The following is a 17,503-nucleotide window of genomic DNA, read 5'->3' as shown; positions in this document are numbered from 1 at the left end:
TTTTAGTTTGCTTGTTATCAAAAGGCCTTACTATCCTCCTTCACGGTTACGTGGCGACTGTCGTTGTTTCTCCGCGACACTGACACAGACATGGTTACGGGAAGGCAGCGTCAGCTGGGACTAGGGCAGCCAACCAAGAACGCCAAGGAGCACGGTACAGGGACGTCTGCCCAGTGGTTAGGACAGTGGGTTATCCCCGGCGGTCCACAGCGTGTGCCTCCTGCCGTCACCAAGCTGCCAACTCGCTGACGGTAACCAGGGGTTGAAGCTGCCTCAGCTGGTCCATTGAGAAGGAAGCGAGGCGAGACCTCAAACTGCAGCCGTTATCCCGGTTTGCAATTAATTGGCTTTTCAGCGCATGCGCGGAGAAGGCAGCTTCCGGTTTACAACCCCGCTCCCAACCCCACCCAAGTTAGCCCCTCCTCCAGGCCCCACCTCCCGACCCGTCCCTCCTCTCACCTATGAAGCCCCGCCCCCTACTCGCTCCTTCCCCCGCCCCCCGTTCCATTTAATTGTTGGATTGTCAGCGCTGCACTCCCGCTGACGGCCGGCAGGGGGCAGAGTTCGAGTCTGGATTTTTTTTTTCCCCCCTCGGGGCGTCCCCGGGGAGGCGGTCGCAGAGTGGGGGAGGGGAGGGCGGGGCTCGTGGACGCGGTTCTGTCCGCTGCTGCGCTACTTTTGGTCCGGACTCGGCTGGGAGGCCGCGGCTGCCGCATCAGAGCTGACGTGGGGACGACGTGGGGCCGCGGCCGGCGCCGGCGCCGGGTTGCTGGGCGGCGGCGCCGCTCTTGAGCGGCGGTCGGGCTTGGCGTCTCCACCTCCTCGCGTCCGTAATCAGTGACGAGGTCCGCTACGTAAACCCCATCGCGGCGGGTAAGTGGCGCGCCGGCAGGGCCCGGAGACCAGGAGCCGGCGACGCGGCGCGGGAGGCGGCGCAGGAGCGGGGCGGGGCCGGGCCGAGCCGGACGACAGGACCCCGGGTCGGCAGCGAGCGCCTGGGGACGCGGTCCTCCGGCTTCCCCGCCCGCCTCGACTAGCCGCCCGCCTCCCTTCTGCCGCCCGCCCGGAGTGCGGGCCGCCCGCCTCCGCACCCTCCCGACCCTTCTGAGCTGGGTACAAGTTGGAAAAGCCTGACTCGAAAAAAAGCCCTACGCCTCTGAGTACATTTCTGTCTTTGACAGGAAAAAGGAAACGAGAAGGAAGGACATTGGTTTTATTTACCGCAGCCGACGATTGGTGGCACCTTTGTCCCAGTTATATATGCAGTTGAGATACAAATTAACGAGATCCATTTCTTCTAATCGTGGGTCGGGGGGACCTTACTGTTGAGTCATGTTCGTCCCCCAGACACGATAGAGCTGATGAGATCAAATAAGGGCAGAGACGGAATAAGTGACAGCTCATACAGGATCGCGGTGTCATTCTTTTGATTTTTGCCTTTTTAGGGCCATCTAGTTCCCAGAACCTCTGAATAGGTTGTAAACATATTATTCCACTTAGTTCTTAACCTGTTGCCGATTACACGTGTATCAGATAACTAGGCTTGAATTGAAATCGCTTGGACGTTTCCCGCATCCGCTCAGTAAAGCAACTATAAGTGTGTAATCAGAATTTTTTAAAAATTGTATTACACCACCAGCCTGAAAGTCTGACTAAAACTGAAAGAGCTCCGCATAAACTATGCAGCTTACTTAGTTAACTAATAAAGTTTCTTCCTTTTAACTGCGGGGAGGATAGAAGTGCAACCATCTTCCATTGAAACAAAAACTTAGATGCATAGTGATAGAGGTCCAGTGTATTAGATTACATTCATGATTCATTTTCTCTGTTTTTTCCCTTGGGTACCACATTTTTTTTTTTTCCTAGTCTTGAACCTTTTTTTGGATAACAAACTTGTTTCCCTTTCTAGGTTACTGGTAGTCTTTAAATCCTTGAAATATTGTCTTCCCCAAATGAACACAAATGTCAAAAAATGTTTTGGCCAATAAATGCTGAGTATTGAAACTGATGTTTAAAGAAACTATTTATTGATCTAAACATTACTTTGGAAAAGGTATTCAAATTATTTTGATCCTGGATGAGTAAACACTATGCATTGTCTTATTAAGTATTGATAATTACATTATTTTGGTGAATCTGTAAATAGACCAATGTAACAAATCTTTCCCAGTGACTTGGTTTGCATGGAATCATTTTGGTAGTGTCATTGTAATTACAGTGATGTTTTGTGTACATATTTTTGTAAGAGTATATGAATAAATTTTTATTGACTGTATAAACACAGGAATTTTTTAGTCTGTTTTTGCCTTGTCCTAGAAAATTAATGAAATTTGCCTCTACATGTGAATTTTAACAGACCCCAGACATCATTATGTATTCTGGTTTCCTACTGAGGCAAGTCACTGCATGATTAAAATATAAAATCTTGTTTTCCAATAAATCTTTCATGAAAATGAGGGGAGAGTTTTAGATTATTAATGTACATAAGAAATCCTGACTGAATCTTTACCAGTATAAACATGTATTTCTGATCTTGTTTCCCCCAGTTTGATATTCTCTACAAGTATTGGGCCAGGATAACTGTTGAAGTAGGTAGCCTACTTTAAAGCTCTCAAATATTCTGTCCCATTGCAATGACTTCTTAAAATAAAACTGAACAACACAAACAACAGCTTAAAATTCAGGGTCTTTATTTTTTAGATCAGTTTTAGAACCATTGGTTCTCCCCTTTCACGGTTGCTCCGGACACTAGAGGTTGAACCCAGGGGCACTCTACCACTGAGCAACATCCCAGCCCTTTTAAGTTTTTAAAATCTTAGACAGGTTCTCACTGAGTTGCCCAGGCTGGCTGGAACTTGGAATTCTCCTGCTCTTCCTCAGTAGCTGGGATTAGGTTGTGCCACTGGACTGTGCTGGAGGAGTTAAATTTATTTAGGTGTGCTTCTGCACTTATAAAGAAACCAATTTTGTTGGGTAATTTAAGTATCTTATCTACTTACCCCGATTTACTAATTAGTAGTCCGTACCTTTGCACTCACTGTTGATAAGTGTCTTGAAATGTACTTAGTGCAGTCAAGAAGCATGCTATTGAAAAGAAAAACCTTACAGTGAGCCTGGTCAAGTAACTTTCCCCAGAATTTTAAAATTTTGTTTTCTTTTGTGAAGTGGTGTGGTGGTCAGGGGTACTTGAAGTGTGGAGTTGGGGGGAAGGGACTGGGGATACAACTGAGTGGTAAAGTACTTGCCTAGCGGGTGTTAGGCCCTAGGATCGATTCCCAGCACTGTTGGGGAGGTTAAGTTGAGGGGTGGAGATGGGCCATAATTAGTTGAATTTCATTTTTTCAATTCCTGCTCAGTTTCTGATATTGCTGTTCATTGAATAGCCATAAATAATTTTAATGAAAGTTAAGATTTCTCAAAAAAAAAAAAATAATAACAGGTATCTCAGCTGGGTGTGGTGGCACATGTCTCCAATTCAAGATACTTAGGAGTCTGAGGCAGGAGGATTACAAGTTTGAGGTCATCCTGGGCAATTTAGCAAGGCACTGTCTTAAAAAAAAATAAAAAGGTCTGGGAATGTAGGTCAGTTGAAGAGCACTTGCTGTGGGTTCAATCCTCGGTACTGCAGAAACAAAACAAAACAAAAATAACCAAGGTATCTCAAGCAATTAAACTGGAGTAGTTTTGAATCTATATTAGAAATCCTCCTGATTATGCACAATTCATGTCTGAAATATTAGAGATATTATTTTACAAATGTTTGGAATATTATGAGTATTCTTCCTGGCTACTCCTATTTTTACATGTAAGTGTACAGATTTTTATTTCAAAGTTACTGTAACTTGCTTTCACAAAGAGTATGACACTTTAAAAGTGGCATGATTTTCTGTTACTCCCATCTCATTTTTCCTGTATTCATTTCATTCACCCAAAATTCATGATAACCACAGACTCATGCCTGTTAATTTCAGATACATGACTGTTTATAATATAATTACTTCTCTCTTCTATCTAGTTCCACCCTCTCCCAGCTTTTTAATTGGCTTGGTTGAGATGAATCAGCTTAAGTGTGGGCTTCATGTTCTCCCTTATCTTTCAATCCTACTTACTGTTGCTACTTAAATTATAGTTAATCTGTGAAGATCTACTTGAAGAACTAAAAGCTTACTTTGTTTCAGAACTAAAGAAACAGCTTGTGCTTTCCTCTGTTTTTCTTTTTCTTCCAACTTCTGTTAAAAGGTGCATTGCCTTTTATTCCACATTTTTTACTTTTCCTTTGGCTGTGCTAATTGCAGTGATTTGGATTTTTTTCTATCTTTTTAATTTTTAAACTTTCTTGCAAATACCATCTCAGTAGTGCTTACTTTGCAGATCCCATTTTTGAGTTTTCAAAAGTGGAACAAGAACTTAGATTGTTTTTATAAGCGTCTCATAAAGAACTCGCCATTTTTGTAATATTATAGTTATCTACAACTGTAATATCTAGTTCAAAAACTGGATTAGTTTTTTTTTTTGTTTTTTGCCTTTAGTACCATTTGCAAAGCATTCAACTTAGCTTTCAGAGGAGCAGTTCTGTTTTAAAATTGTTTCATCTCTTTATAAATTCCAAAATTGCAACAAGTATAGCTTGCATACTCAGGTTTGGTGATAAACACAACTTGGAAAGCAAATGTCCCTGCTGGTAGGAACAGAAGCACTGGTACACTAGAGAGGTAGTAATTAACTAGACCAATTTTTATAAAAGGAATGGAGAACATTGGTTAATACAGAGAATTGGATGGTGAGGTGAAACTGGTTAGGTAAGTGTTCATATTGTAGTAAGATTACCCAATAGTTTCTTATGTATACCTAATTTTTCCAGAAAGTTACATTATAATTAATGCAATTAACCACAGTACAGTATGTGGTCAAACCCAAGTACAAATTTAATATTATCTTTACTCTGATTAGCATATTTTAAGTATAATTTGAATAGACAGTTATATGTTAAAGTTTGATGGCTAACAATGAAATTAACTGAAACTGTTATGCCAGAAGTTGAAAAAAATCAATATCCTGGTAAAAAGTAAGGTGAATGCCAAATGTTATTTTTGTAATCAATCCTAATATATGAAAGAAGGTTTTTATCAGTATGATAGGTGGCTGCCCACCAAATGCAGTACAAAAATCCATACCCAGACAAAATTTTAACTAAATTTTCTCACCTAATATATACATTATTTAACTGTAAGAAATTAGTCTAAAAAATGTCTATCTGCTCTAAAAGATAATCTCGAGTCCCTTGGCAGATAGGATTTTTAAACTATTTGTGTAGAAAACTGATAGAGGGCTGGGGATGTAACTTGGTGGTAGAGCTCTTGCCTAGTATGTGTGGGACCCTGGGTTCAATCCTCAGTCCCTCCAAAAAAAAAAAAAAAAAAAAAAAAAAGAGAAAGAAAAGAAAAATGGTATTAATAAAGGTTAGTACATCAGAATTGTTTGTGGTTTTAGCTGTAAAGAGATCTGCTTAAAAATTAAAACCTCAGTGGCTCAGGAAGCTGAAGTAGGAGTTCAAAGCCAGCCTCAACACACAAGTGAAGCCCTAAGCAACTTAGTCCTCCCCCAGATTAAAACCTCAGACTGGGGACTGTGGTGTGTGCCTGTAGTTCCAGATATCTGGGAGACTGAGGAAGGAGAATCACTAGTTGGAGCCAGCTTGGGCAACTTAGGCAACATTAATTGGGGATCCTGTGTCAAAAAATAAATAAACCCCTCAGACTATGCTGAAGCATGATTATAAATTCATTCAAAGGGCACGTTTAGGCTAAGTAGAATATTTTATATTCTATAAGCCAATCAAGAGAACATATTAGGACATTTGAGCTCTTGACCAGTTGATGGGGATGGGGCATAGGGTGCTGGATTCAGTTCTGTCTATCCAATAAGAACATGTTCTAAGACATTAAAACCAGATTTGGCATGAGATCACTAGTATAAGAAGCAGTTGAGGTTTTCAAAGTATGGTTAGATTATAATCAAATAAACTGGGACCCCAGCTTTACAAATCCATACAAAGTGATTTTGAACCTGAGAAACGTGATACAAACAACAAAGCCTTAAAATCTGAATACTTTTACAACAAACTGTATTATAGAAAGTCTCTTCTAGGTGCCTCAAATGAGAATGCTTAGAACTTTGGATATTTATTCTTAAGTCAGGGGGAACCATTGGAGGATTTTAAGTGAGGAAATAACATGTTTGGATTTGTGTTTCAAATGCAGTGTTGTGGTCAAGTGGAGTGTAAGATTACAAGAGGTTGAGAGGAGGCTTTGAGTGAGGTGAAGTAATTATAGGGAGAGACCGTATATTTATAAGGGAGGCTGTTATTGCTTTAATCATATCAAGAAATTAGTCAAAACTAGAGTAGTGGCAGTGAAGTGGGAGAGAAAGGAGCAGAATCAAGAGACATTTAAGAGGTAGTAAACTGATGTTCTAATATTTCCACATACAGCTAGACATTTTGCATTCATTAATGTGCTTTTTCATCACATGGTCTGACAGGAAGTAATACAGAAATGTTAAATAATTGTCTAAAGTTACATATCAAAAAAAATGATAGGGGGCTGGGGAGATAGCTCAGTCAGTAGAGTGCTTGCCTTGCACGCACAGGGCCCTGGGTTCGATCCCCAGCACCGCAAAAAAAAAAAAAAAAAAACTCAAGTTCACACTGAGATCAACCTTTTCATGCCAGTGTTCTATATACCACTCTATTACTGTACTATTACCATTAGACCACCTTGCCACCTCAGGAATTGGGCACAAGGGAAGTGGGTCGTAAATAGAGGCTAGGTCTCCTGGAGATGGGGGTTGGGCTAATGGTGATGTCAGTCACTGAGATAACTAAGTACCGCAAGAGGAGATTTGCAGGAAGAGGGAGGTTTAGTTTAGTTTTGAACATTTTAGTTTTGAAGATCTGTGAGCAGGCCATTAAGAGACATCTGATAGGCAGATTGTGGGTTTAGAGCTCAGCAGAGATGTGGAGGCTTGAACTGAAATTTGAGAGTCATTTAAATGAAGATGAAGTAGTCCAGGAAGAATACCTGGAGGAGATCGTTGTGCCTTGAAGCCTGGGGAATACCAGAAGACTGAACAAAGGGCTAAGTAATTTGGAAGAAAAACATGACAGTGATGTCATAAAGAATTGAAGAAAAACTGGACGTGGCAGCACACATCTGTAATCCCAGGTGCTTTGGAAGCTGAGCCAGGACAATCCAAGCAAGTTCAAAGCCAGCCTGAGAATTTAGTGAGCCCCTATCTCAAAAACAAACAAACAAACAAACAAACCAGCTGGAGATCTAATTTAGAGTGCTTTCTTAGCAGGAATGAGGCCCTGGTTCAATCCCCAGAACTGAAAAAGTAACAAAAATAAAAAAAAGAAAGAAAAAGAAGAAAATTTGGGGGAGTAGGAAATGCTGTAGAGATGTCAAAGATGGGGATTAAAAAGCAATTTTTTAGATTTGACAATAGGTAGTCAACCACTGATGACTTCTTAGTAGTTGAAATATTTATCTGGCAATCCAGAGTCAGGATCACTTTTATCTTATCATTATTCTATGTGAGGCCAGTTTTTCTCCCCTTTTGACACTCTGTGGCTGGGGTGGCAGGAAGCTGGTACTTTCTTCAATGCTGGTCACCTCTGGGAAGAAGAAGTAGGTAGCTGTTTCTGGACATCACTGAGTGTACCTTTTTCTGTTTTTTAATTTTTTGAACTATAAGAATGTATTACAGATAAAATAAAACTAAAAATAATTCCAAGAGAAATGTACAGATTAGTAGTTATTTCTCTGTTAAGTGGTGCTGTGATCATTATTGCTCAGATGATATTACCACTATTCTTTGTTTACAAGTCTGTTTCCTTTTTTAGATTGCAGCCTCTTGGAGAGAGCAGTATGTCCCACTGTTTACCAGTGCTTAAGAGCCTGGTACATAATGGGTGCTGGTCATTTGTTTAATAAATAAATGATCCCTGCCCTCTGGTTACACAACTTTTAAGATGTCTCCAGGTAAAATGCTAGCATAATATAATAGAGAATAGGGTTTAATAGGGAATGGCACCATTCTTGCTTTTTATTGTTTTGCATTGTGGGTAGACTGGTTAAAATGTCCTGTAACTTTTGTTGTCCCTTTGCTAGGGTGGAGGGGGCCAACAGAAGGTGGCAACAGTAACCATTGCTTTAGTACCTTGTGTTGTCTGCCGTTTCAGAATTGGAAGGGTATGACACTATTTTAGAGAAAACCACTTTGGAGCAGTCTGAAAGCAGCATTTCCATGATAGAGCACTGCTGTTGCTGTCATAGGCATCTTCAAAGTACTGAGGGATGGTCATAACTGTTCTTTCTGACTCTGAAAAAAGCAAAGATTCCCAGATACTCTTTTTGTCTTTGGCAGTCTTACATCATTCTGCAGGTCAGATACATGTATACATGAGTATACAGCTCAGTGGTACAGTACTTGCCTAGACTGGGTTCAGTCCCCACCCAAAATAAATAAATACATACATGAAATATAAGTGTGGGAGCTCAGTGGTAGAGTGCTTGCCTCAAGCACATGTGAGGCACTGGGTTCAATCCTCAGTACCGCATAAAATTAAATAAAGATATTGTGTCCACATACAACTAAAAAAAAGTGTGTGTGTGTGTGTGTGTTTATATATATATTTAAGAAGATATTGTTTAAAAAAGTGAGGCTTAATTACTATTGTCTCAACCAGCTTTTTGAAGTCGATGAAGGCTATCAGAAGATTTTGAATGAACTGTTGATATTTTGTTTAGAGTTACAAATCTTTGACAAAACTGAAGTTTGAATTAGTGAAAAAATGGTTGGAAAGTTTGTTGCAATTGAGTGAAATTTAAGAAAATGATAAATACATTGTTTATTAGGTGATCTTTTAAAAACAGAACTGATCCCCAGCAATACAAAACATAAGCAAACAAACAATAAATGGAGCTAATAACTGAACTTAATACACTTAAATGTTTTAGATCTGGAAGCTGCATGGCTTTCTTTTCTGTAGAAGATAATCTGAAAATAGCACATCGTTTAAATTTTGTGGATTCCCACCCCCCAGGAAGATAAGAAAAATAAATAATAGGATTGAAAAAAGATCCAAAGTTATTTCCAGTTATCTATACTTTTTAGTTTTATAGAAATTTGAATATTCCTGGCCTAGTTTTAAGAGTTTTTAGTTTTTTAAAAAATAAATGTTATGATCTCCCAATTCAACATTATAATTTTACTGCAGGATAAATAAAGAAGAAAACAGAGGAGCAAAGCATTGATTGCAAATGTCTTAATAATGAACAAATGTGGCAGGAAAAAATATATTAAGACAAATGTAAGGTAGGTGGATGTTTTCTGTTATTTTGAAGGTTCTACTTAGCTAAAAGTTAAAATAATGAATAACAATAAATATGTACATACATGTGTGTGTGCATATGGTATATGTCTATTATATACACAGAGTGGTTATAAATATGTACATATAAGTAAATATTCACATTTGACTTTTTTTCTGAGTGCTAGGATCCTTTCCAGTTAGAAAATAGATCCTTGATAAGGATGTAGGCAATTTAGTGGAATTGTAGAATCAGAGGAATCTCGAGAGCTTTAGTCTTCTTTCTTGCCCTTATACTATTCGTGGCTAACTTTGTGAAACAGAAGAAAATCTCTACCAAATTTTTTAAACAGTATTTTCCCTATATTACTTTTTTTTTGGTACCGTGGATTGAACCTGGGTTGCTAACCACTGAGCCACATTCCTGGCCCTTTTTATTTTATTTTGAGACAGGGTCTTACTAAGTTGCTTAGGGCTTCACTAAATTGCTGAGGCTGCCTTTAATCTTGGGATTCTCCCATCTCAGCCTCCTGAGTTTCTGGGATTACCGGCATGCACTTCCCCTGGCTCTACCAATTTTTATAGTAATCTATTCAGAATTTTTCAAGTTTCTTTTGGTAGTTTCAAAAATGTTCTGTTTCATCAGCTGGGTTTAGCTCTAAAGAGAAAATAAATTTTCTATGACATTTTTGTAAAGCTATTTAAAAATAGAGAATAGAAACAACTTTAGTAATCTTTCCTTTACCAAATGAACTCTTTAAAAGTGGAAAAGTTTTTGCAAAGGTAATATAGTTGCAGTGCCATGTAATTTGTCTTTAAAAATTGAAAACACCTGAGATTCTAGAAGTTTGTTAGTTAATTGAACACATTAATTATAACTAATGAACTGCCTGCTTCTTATTTTTCACTTACTTTTTTTTTTGTCCTGTGTTTTCCTTTCCCTTCTTTGCTTCTAACTCTTTTTAAAAACCACTTTCCTGGAGGCCAGCCTCAGCAACTTAGCATGGCCCTAATCAACTTGGTGAGACCCTGTCTCAAAATTAAAAATTAAAAAAAGTTTGGGGATGTAGCTCAGTAGTAAAGTTCTGCTGGATTCAGTCCCCGGTACAAAGAAACAATCACATTCCCAGGTACTGATAGCATTCCTTTAAAATAGTTTTGCTTTTTCCCTCCTGCCTAATGGATATGTAGACATGCCTAAATTGCTTTCATGATTAATTGCCTTGGTTTCTGTAATTATAAATACTTGTATGAGTATATTCCTTCTTCAAAGTATGTTATAGTTTGTCTACCTGTTTTGTATTACACTGTACAAATAGTATGTTATTGTTGTACCTTAGTATTTTGGGGGAGTTATTACTGTATGGTATAGATGTTCTTTTATAGTTCTAAAAAAATAAGAGAATAAGTCATAGAAGACAGCAGGATAACAAATACAATTCTGCCCCTAGAAAGTAGTTCTCCCTGGAAATCTTTTAAACTAGTTATAATGGAGAATGTTGTTTAAAAAATACTCATTTTAACCATTTATTAAATTGGATCTCAGTATATTCAAAACAGGTTGGGATATTTGCTTTTCCATCAAAGGAGAGAGATATCAGAAGAGATATTTAACTCATAAGAAAAGAATATTGCTGAGGTGGAAGAATTGCAAGTTCAAGTTTAAAATGCCCATTTTAGCAAATTCTTACCTGTTTTTTAAAATCGTGGAACTAAATGTTTGCCAGTATTCTACTTGATGTTAGTTATAATACTTAATGAATTTTTGTATATTTTATAATTTATTTTATTTTAGTATTCTTAGAAATTTATAATTTATAATTGCTAATTGGTCCTTTCCCCTCTGATATTTTGTTTAGGATTTAAAAAATTGTAAAATTTATTAATTTAAAGATTACTCTGCTGTTATAGAAAGTGAGATTTTGGCCAGTATATTCTATGTTGCATCTCTTCAATTTTGGTACATTTAGCAATAAAGTATCCAATGAAAAATTATAATAGATCTTTTTCTTACACTCTGTAAATTAATTTTTCTTGGAACAGTTAAGGCTGATTTACAAATGTTAATGTTGTATGTTCATCATTTATAACTGAGTTCTGGGTTTTATATTGCCTCCTGAGATACTGTTTGAAAATGCCTGATAAAGCCAGGCTAGGTGACATGAACCTACAGTTCCAGATACTTGGGTGGTCAAGGTGGGAGGACTGGGCAATTTATCAAGACCAGTGTCTCAAAAAAAAAAGAAAGAAGGGGGGGGGGAGGGAGGGAGGAAGAGAGAAAGAGAGAAAGAGAGAGAGAGAGAGAGAGAAAAGAAAGAAAGAAGACATGTTTAGCACAGTGTTTAACCCATGTTATGCATTTAAGAAAAGTTTTTTTTTTTTAAATAGAAATTGAACCCAGGGGTGCTATACCACTGAGCTACATCTATAGCCTTTTTTATTTTTTTATTTTGAGATGGTCTAAGTTATCCAGGCTGGACTTGAACTTTCAGTCTTCCTGCCTCAACCTCTGCAGTTACTAGGATTTCAGGAGTGCACCACTATGCCTAGAACACTTAAATATTGTTGAATATTGGGCCCTGAGTCCTGTCTTGGGCTTGATTTTCAGTGGGTTTAGGAGGTTGTTCTGAAGAGCAGTTTGATATATACTAGCACAATAAATTTGATTGAAAATAATAGGATATGTATTTGAAATAGCTAGAGTTGAACTTATCTTAAAATAAACTGATTTTAGCATCTGAGCACCATACAAGGTGTTCTAAAATATGACAAATTGGGTGAAATTGGAGTCTGTATGTCCAGTGTGAACAACAAAGCATATCTGAATGAAGATTATGATAAGTTGCAGCATACTAAAAGCACATCATTATTAAAAAGTGTTATCTAAACTGGAATACTCAGGGCACTGACTGTGGAAGGAACCCTGAAGTCATGTCAAAAAATCTCCTTTTTCATCCCCTCTAATGCTCCCTAATAAGTGACCTACAGAACTACCTTAATCTTCCTTAAGCTTATTTTTATCTTTGTAGTACCATCTGATAGTTGCAGAGTAATTGATTTATTATTTTACCTAACACTTATGTAGGTACTTTACTATGCACTGGGCATACATGCAAATCTCAGATGTGATTTCCATTCTTATGTTCATACCAGTGTACTGTGCTAACAAAAGTATACGCTAGGCAAGTGCTGTAATGGAAGTATTACATGAAATGCATTGGGAACTCAGACGAGTAACTAATTCTACCCAGGGCTTTTGGAATGGGCTTTTGAAAGATGTGTCTTGGACTAAGCCAAAAAAAAAAAAAGAAAAAAAAAAAATTAGAAGGAATTTGCCTGTTGGACAAAGAAGGGATGAAGGCCATTCCAGGAAGAAAGCAGGTAACATGTCAATGATTAGAACTGGGGGAATAAGATGTATATTTGAAAAAAATGACTTATTAGGAGAATAGACTGCAGAGTGTGGGAAGGAATTGAATAACTGGATATGAGGCTATGAAAATAAAATGGAGGGCTGGGGATGTAGTTCAGTTGAGTGCCTGCCTCCCAAGCATAAGGCCCTGGGTTCAATCTCCAGCTCCACAAAAAAAAAAAAAAAAAAAAAAAAAAAAAAAAATTTAAAAAAAAATTGGAGTCATATTGTGAAAGGAATTGAATGGCATTTGGTCTGATCCAATTCCATATGGAAAAAGACTTTGGTTCAAAATCTGGCTATGTCACTTTATGCCCCTATCATAAGATCAGATTCTTAACCTCCTTAGGTCTCCTTTTCCTCATCTCTAAAAGAAGAACTAATCATATGATTTAATAGAGTTGTTGAGGACCAAAATTCCTAAGCATTTATCACATGGCAAATATTCAATTAATGGCAGCGATGATTAAAAGAAGTTTGGATTTTATCCTGTAGTCATTATAGCACTTCTGAAGTTTTAAGCAGAGAAGTGTTTTAATTAAAAATATATGTTTTAGGGCTAGGGTTATAGCTCAGTTCGTGGAGTACTTGCCTCACATGCACAATGCATAATCCCCAGCACTGCAAATATATATGTGTGTGTGTGTGTGTGTGTGTGTGTGTGTGTGTGTGTGTGTGTGTGTAAGTGTTTTAGAAAGATAATTATTGACATGGATTGAAATCAGGAGATAAGAAAGGGGACTTAATTTTTCTTTAGAAAGTAGAATTGTTGTATCTGCTGATAAAACTGTAGAGAATAAAAGGGAGGAAGTTTCAGGGATGACACTCAGTTTTCTGGGTGGTGGGGTCCCCTTTCCTGAGAGAGGAAACTCAGGAGATAGAATGTGTGTTCAGGAAGAAGAGTTTTAGATTCACGGATTTTGAGGCACCTGCGAAACATCTGCATGTGGAAATGTTAAACAGGCATTTGAATTTTGGAATTCAGGAAAGACCACTGAGCTAGAGATGTAGATTTAAGAACGATACGTTTAAAACTAGTATTTAAATCCAAATAAATAAATGATATTAATCAGGGAGAGATTTGAAAGTGAGCCAAGAAAGCTAGACAGATCACTAAAGATTGAAGGGTTAACATCAAGTAAGGGAAGGCAAAGAAGCTTGTAGAGTAATTGTCAGAGATTTGATAAGAACAGGAAAATGCAATCTAAGGACATCAAGATAGAGTTCAAGAAGGAAGATGTCCAATATTTATAGCAGCTCAATTCACAATAGCTAAACTATGGAACCAACCTAGATGCCTTCAACAGATGAATGGATTAAAAGAAATGTAGTGTATATATATGATGGAATATTACTGAACCTTAAAGAAGAATGAAATTGTGGCATTGGTAAATGGATGGGGCTGGAGAATATCATGTTAAGCAAAGTAAACCAATTCCCAAAAAACAAAAGCTGAATATTTTCTCTGATAAGCAGATACTAATTCACAGTGTGAGGGGCTACTAGAGAAGAAGAGTTACTTTAGGTAGAGGGGATTGAAGGGAAGGGAGGAGGTGTGGAGATAGGAAGAATAGTAGGTTCTTTTTTTTTTTTTTTTTTTTTTTTGGGGTGCTGGGGATTGAACCCAGGGCCTTGTGCTTACAAAGCAAGCACTCTACCGACTGAGCTATCTCCCCAGCCCCAGGAAGAATAGTAGGATGAATCAGACATTGTTATCCTGTGTACATATATAACTATATGACGGGTGGTATTCTACATCATGTATAACCAGAAGAATGAGAAATTATACTCCATTATATATGATGTATCAAAGTGCATTCTACTGTCATGCATAACAAATTGAAACAAAAAAAATTTTAAAAAGAAAGCAAGAAAAAAGAAGGAAAATGTTAACAGTTTAATGCTGCTGAGGGACCAAACAACATAGAACTTAAAATGTTCTATTGAATTGAATTCAGTGACAAATGAGTTATGTTTTTTAGAGAGTTTTTAGAGAGGCAGAGGCAAGTTTGGGGTTGTCCAGCAGGAGGTAGGAGTTGAAGAAATGGAGAGAGCATTGGTAGTTCTTTGAAGTAGGTCAGCAGGGAGAGGTAGAAGAGAGGTTCAGCGGAATAGCTATAAAAAGACTTCTGGACCATTGAATTTGTGAATGTGGGGTATGTGTGTGTGCACATATGTATTTGAAGGTACTTCAGTCTTACAGGAGGAAACCACTAGTGAGGTGAGAAGATAATTTATAGTATGATGCACCTGAAGAAAGCAAAAAGGGCATGTGATCCAAAGAATAGATACAGAAATTTTAGAGTGGGAAGGAAGCAGGAGCCAAGGAAAAATGGAGGATGTTGATGTAACTGTTGATTTGGTGGTAGGGAAGTTGAGGGGGTTCTGATTACAGTCAGGAGACAAAATATTATTTTAAGTATAATTAGGTAAATTCAGGGATTTGAGAAGAGAGAGAAAATATGAAATAGTTGTGAACAGTGAGAGATTAAGCTGACTAGGGAAGCTTAGCAAGATTACTACCCATTTGAAGTTGAAAACCACCAATTCATTAGCTTCAGTAATATTGTTTTATAATTTTATTAATTACTATGGACCATTCTTGGTGCAGGGATACAGGTGACAGTTAATTTTATCCATATTGGTATTTCCTAAGATACAGCAAGAAGATAAGGGACAAGATAATTTAGGGATCTGGGAAATAGTAGTTAAAATGAGAAATCATGCTAGCTGAATACAGAGAGAAAGGAAGAAAGGAAGAGAATAGAAAGGGAGGAAGTGGTCTGGAGCTCTTAATGTGGTAGAATAACAGATGTGGAAGGAATAATGGATGAAGGGCATAAGCTATAAAGATAGGAGGTTGTAGTAATAGTGGGATGTTGAAATTAATTATTTCAGGGCTGGAACAGTTTTGCCCACTGACAAGGTCCAGTGTGTCACCAGTCATTTGAATAGATGACTGAAGTGACATAGAGAGTCATTGATTTGAGGCATCAGAGTGAGAGGGATGAATCCTTCATTTGAATGTTGAACATACCCAGAATGGTGTAGAGGAAGACTTCTAAGTTAGGGACCAAAGTCTCCAGTTTATATTCTGGAAGTGAGTAAAAGATGATGATTATTATATGGATAGGTACAAGATAGCACAACTGACTACTTTGAGCCTTAGTGGGATAGGGTGTTATGAGGGAGTAAAGGAGGAATTGCTGGGAAGCAGTAATGAGGAAACAAGTCCACAGTGGAAGCCAAAGTCAACATTCTGATCCTGAGTATGGAGGTTGAGCAGTTCCCTCTTGAGATGACTGTAAGGGGCCTTTGGAAGTTCTAGATAGTACAATACAATGGTATGGGAGAAGAGAAGTAGTGAAGGATTTGTTATGGGGGAGGAATAAAACACTAGTTGTGAAGATGAAATATGGGAGGAACTTGTATCTTGGACAGTGATGGAATATGAAGTGTTAATGGATGTGATTCTGGCATAGGTGCTGGGGCATCACAATTTAGTCATGACTTAGAAAGAGACTCATGACTGTGATTTATAATCTTCACAGTAGATGGCAGCAATTGTGAAGAGCAGCAGTTTAACTGTGTGGTTCATCGCTGGGGTAGTAGGTTTTAAAGAATTAATACAAGTGGTAGTCTTCTAAGGAAGATGAATTGGCATGGCTGCTGACCTTTCCATTTCTGCATTTATTCACTAGGAAGCTTGAGGTCTCTTTGCATCCTGATTTGGTAAATGCTTAACTTTGAGGGGGTTTGTATTTGTTTAGTTGATCTGGTTCTGACATGGAACATGATTCTAGTTTTGGAGCTTGAAAGCATGGTAAGGAATATAAGGGAAGGGATAGGTGTTGTGAAAACACCAGTTCTCAGAAACTCAACAGGAGGAAGGTATGCATAAATACAAATTTGATAATTACCTGCATTTAGGATTTAAGAAATTATATTATGTAGGTTGAAAAAAAGGCAGAGCATAGAGCAAAAGATTGAATTCTGGGACATACTCAAGGTGATAATTAAGGTGAGTACATGAGATAGTATATATGAAAACATTTTCATGTGTCAGACATTTTGAAATCTGCTTCATAAATTATAGTCTTTTATTAAATCTGAAAAAATGAATCCTGAATAGTCTAACTTTATCTTCTTAAGCACTAAAACTTATTTTTTGATGGTAATTGTCTTAGATTCTATTATGTGTACCACCCTGCCCTTAAAGTAAACTAAGCATTATTAGCTTATGTGTCAGTGTGTGTGTGTGATACTAGGGATTGAACCAAGGGGTATTGTATCTCCAAGGAACATCCTCACTTCTTTATTTTTGAGATAGGTTCTCACTAAGTTGCCAAGGCTGGCCTTGAACTTGGAATTCTCTTGCTTTAGCCTCCTAAGTTGCTGGGATTGCAAGTATGCCCCACCATGCTGGGCTAACATGTTCTTGATTATTCAAGATAGTTATTGCAAGGATGGTAGAATGAGACAGACATTATTACCCTATATACATGTATGATTACACTACTGTTGTGACTCTGCACCATGTACAGCCAGAGGAATGAGAAGTTGCGCTCCATTTGTATACAGTGTGTCAAAATGCATTCTGTCAGGTATAATAACTAATTAGAACGTATTTAAAAACTTTTTTTAATAGAAAAAAGATAGTTATTGCAAATATAAATTATTATATGGTAACTCACATCCTTCAATTTCTTGAGTATAAA

General features: G+C 37.8%; 1 protein-coding gene across 23 annotated transcripts in view; it reads left to right on the top strand.

Annotated features, from left to right (window-relative positions):
- The first annotated feature begins 675 nt into the window (after window positions 1-675).
- CREM (cAMP responsive element modulator) overlaps window positions 676-17,503 on the top strand; it is a 78,758-nt gene continuing 61,930 nt past the window's right edge. For 4 of the 23 annotated variants that reach the window (XM_079107691.1, XM_079107688.1, XM_079107686.1 and 1 more), the window contains exons 1-2: window positions 735-873; window positions 9,281-9,378. In XM_079107691.1, coding sequence (XP_078963817.1) covers window positions 9,335-9,378 — 44 coding nt within the window. In that variant the 5' untranslated portion in view covers window positions 735-873; window positions 9,281-9,334. Of the gene's footprint in view, window positions 874-9,280; window positions 9,379-17,503 lie in introns of all 23 variants that reach the window. The other 19 variants (XM_079107706.1, XM_079107707.1, XM_079107680.1 and 16 more) reach the window with 14 other exon arrangements.

This window comes from Sciurus vulgaris, assembly GCF_902686455.1.
Source record: "Sciurus vulgaris genome assembly, chromosome: 12".
In the NCBI taxonomy this organism is placed as follows: domain Eukaryota; kingdom Metazoa; phylum Chordata; class Mammalia; order Rodentia; family Sciuridae; genus Sciurus; species Sciurus vulgaris.
This window is presented reverse-complemented; position numbering and strand designations above follow the sequence as displayed.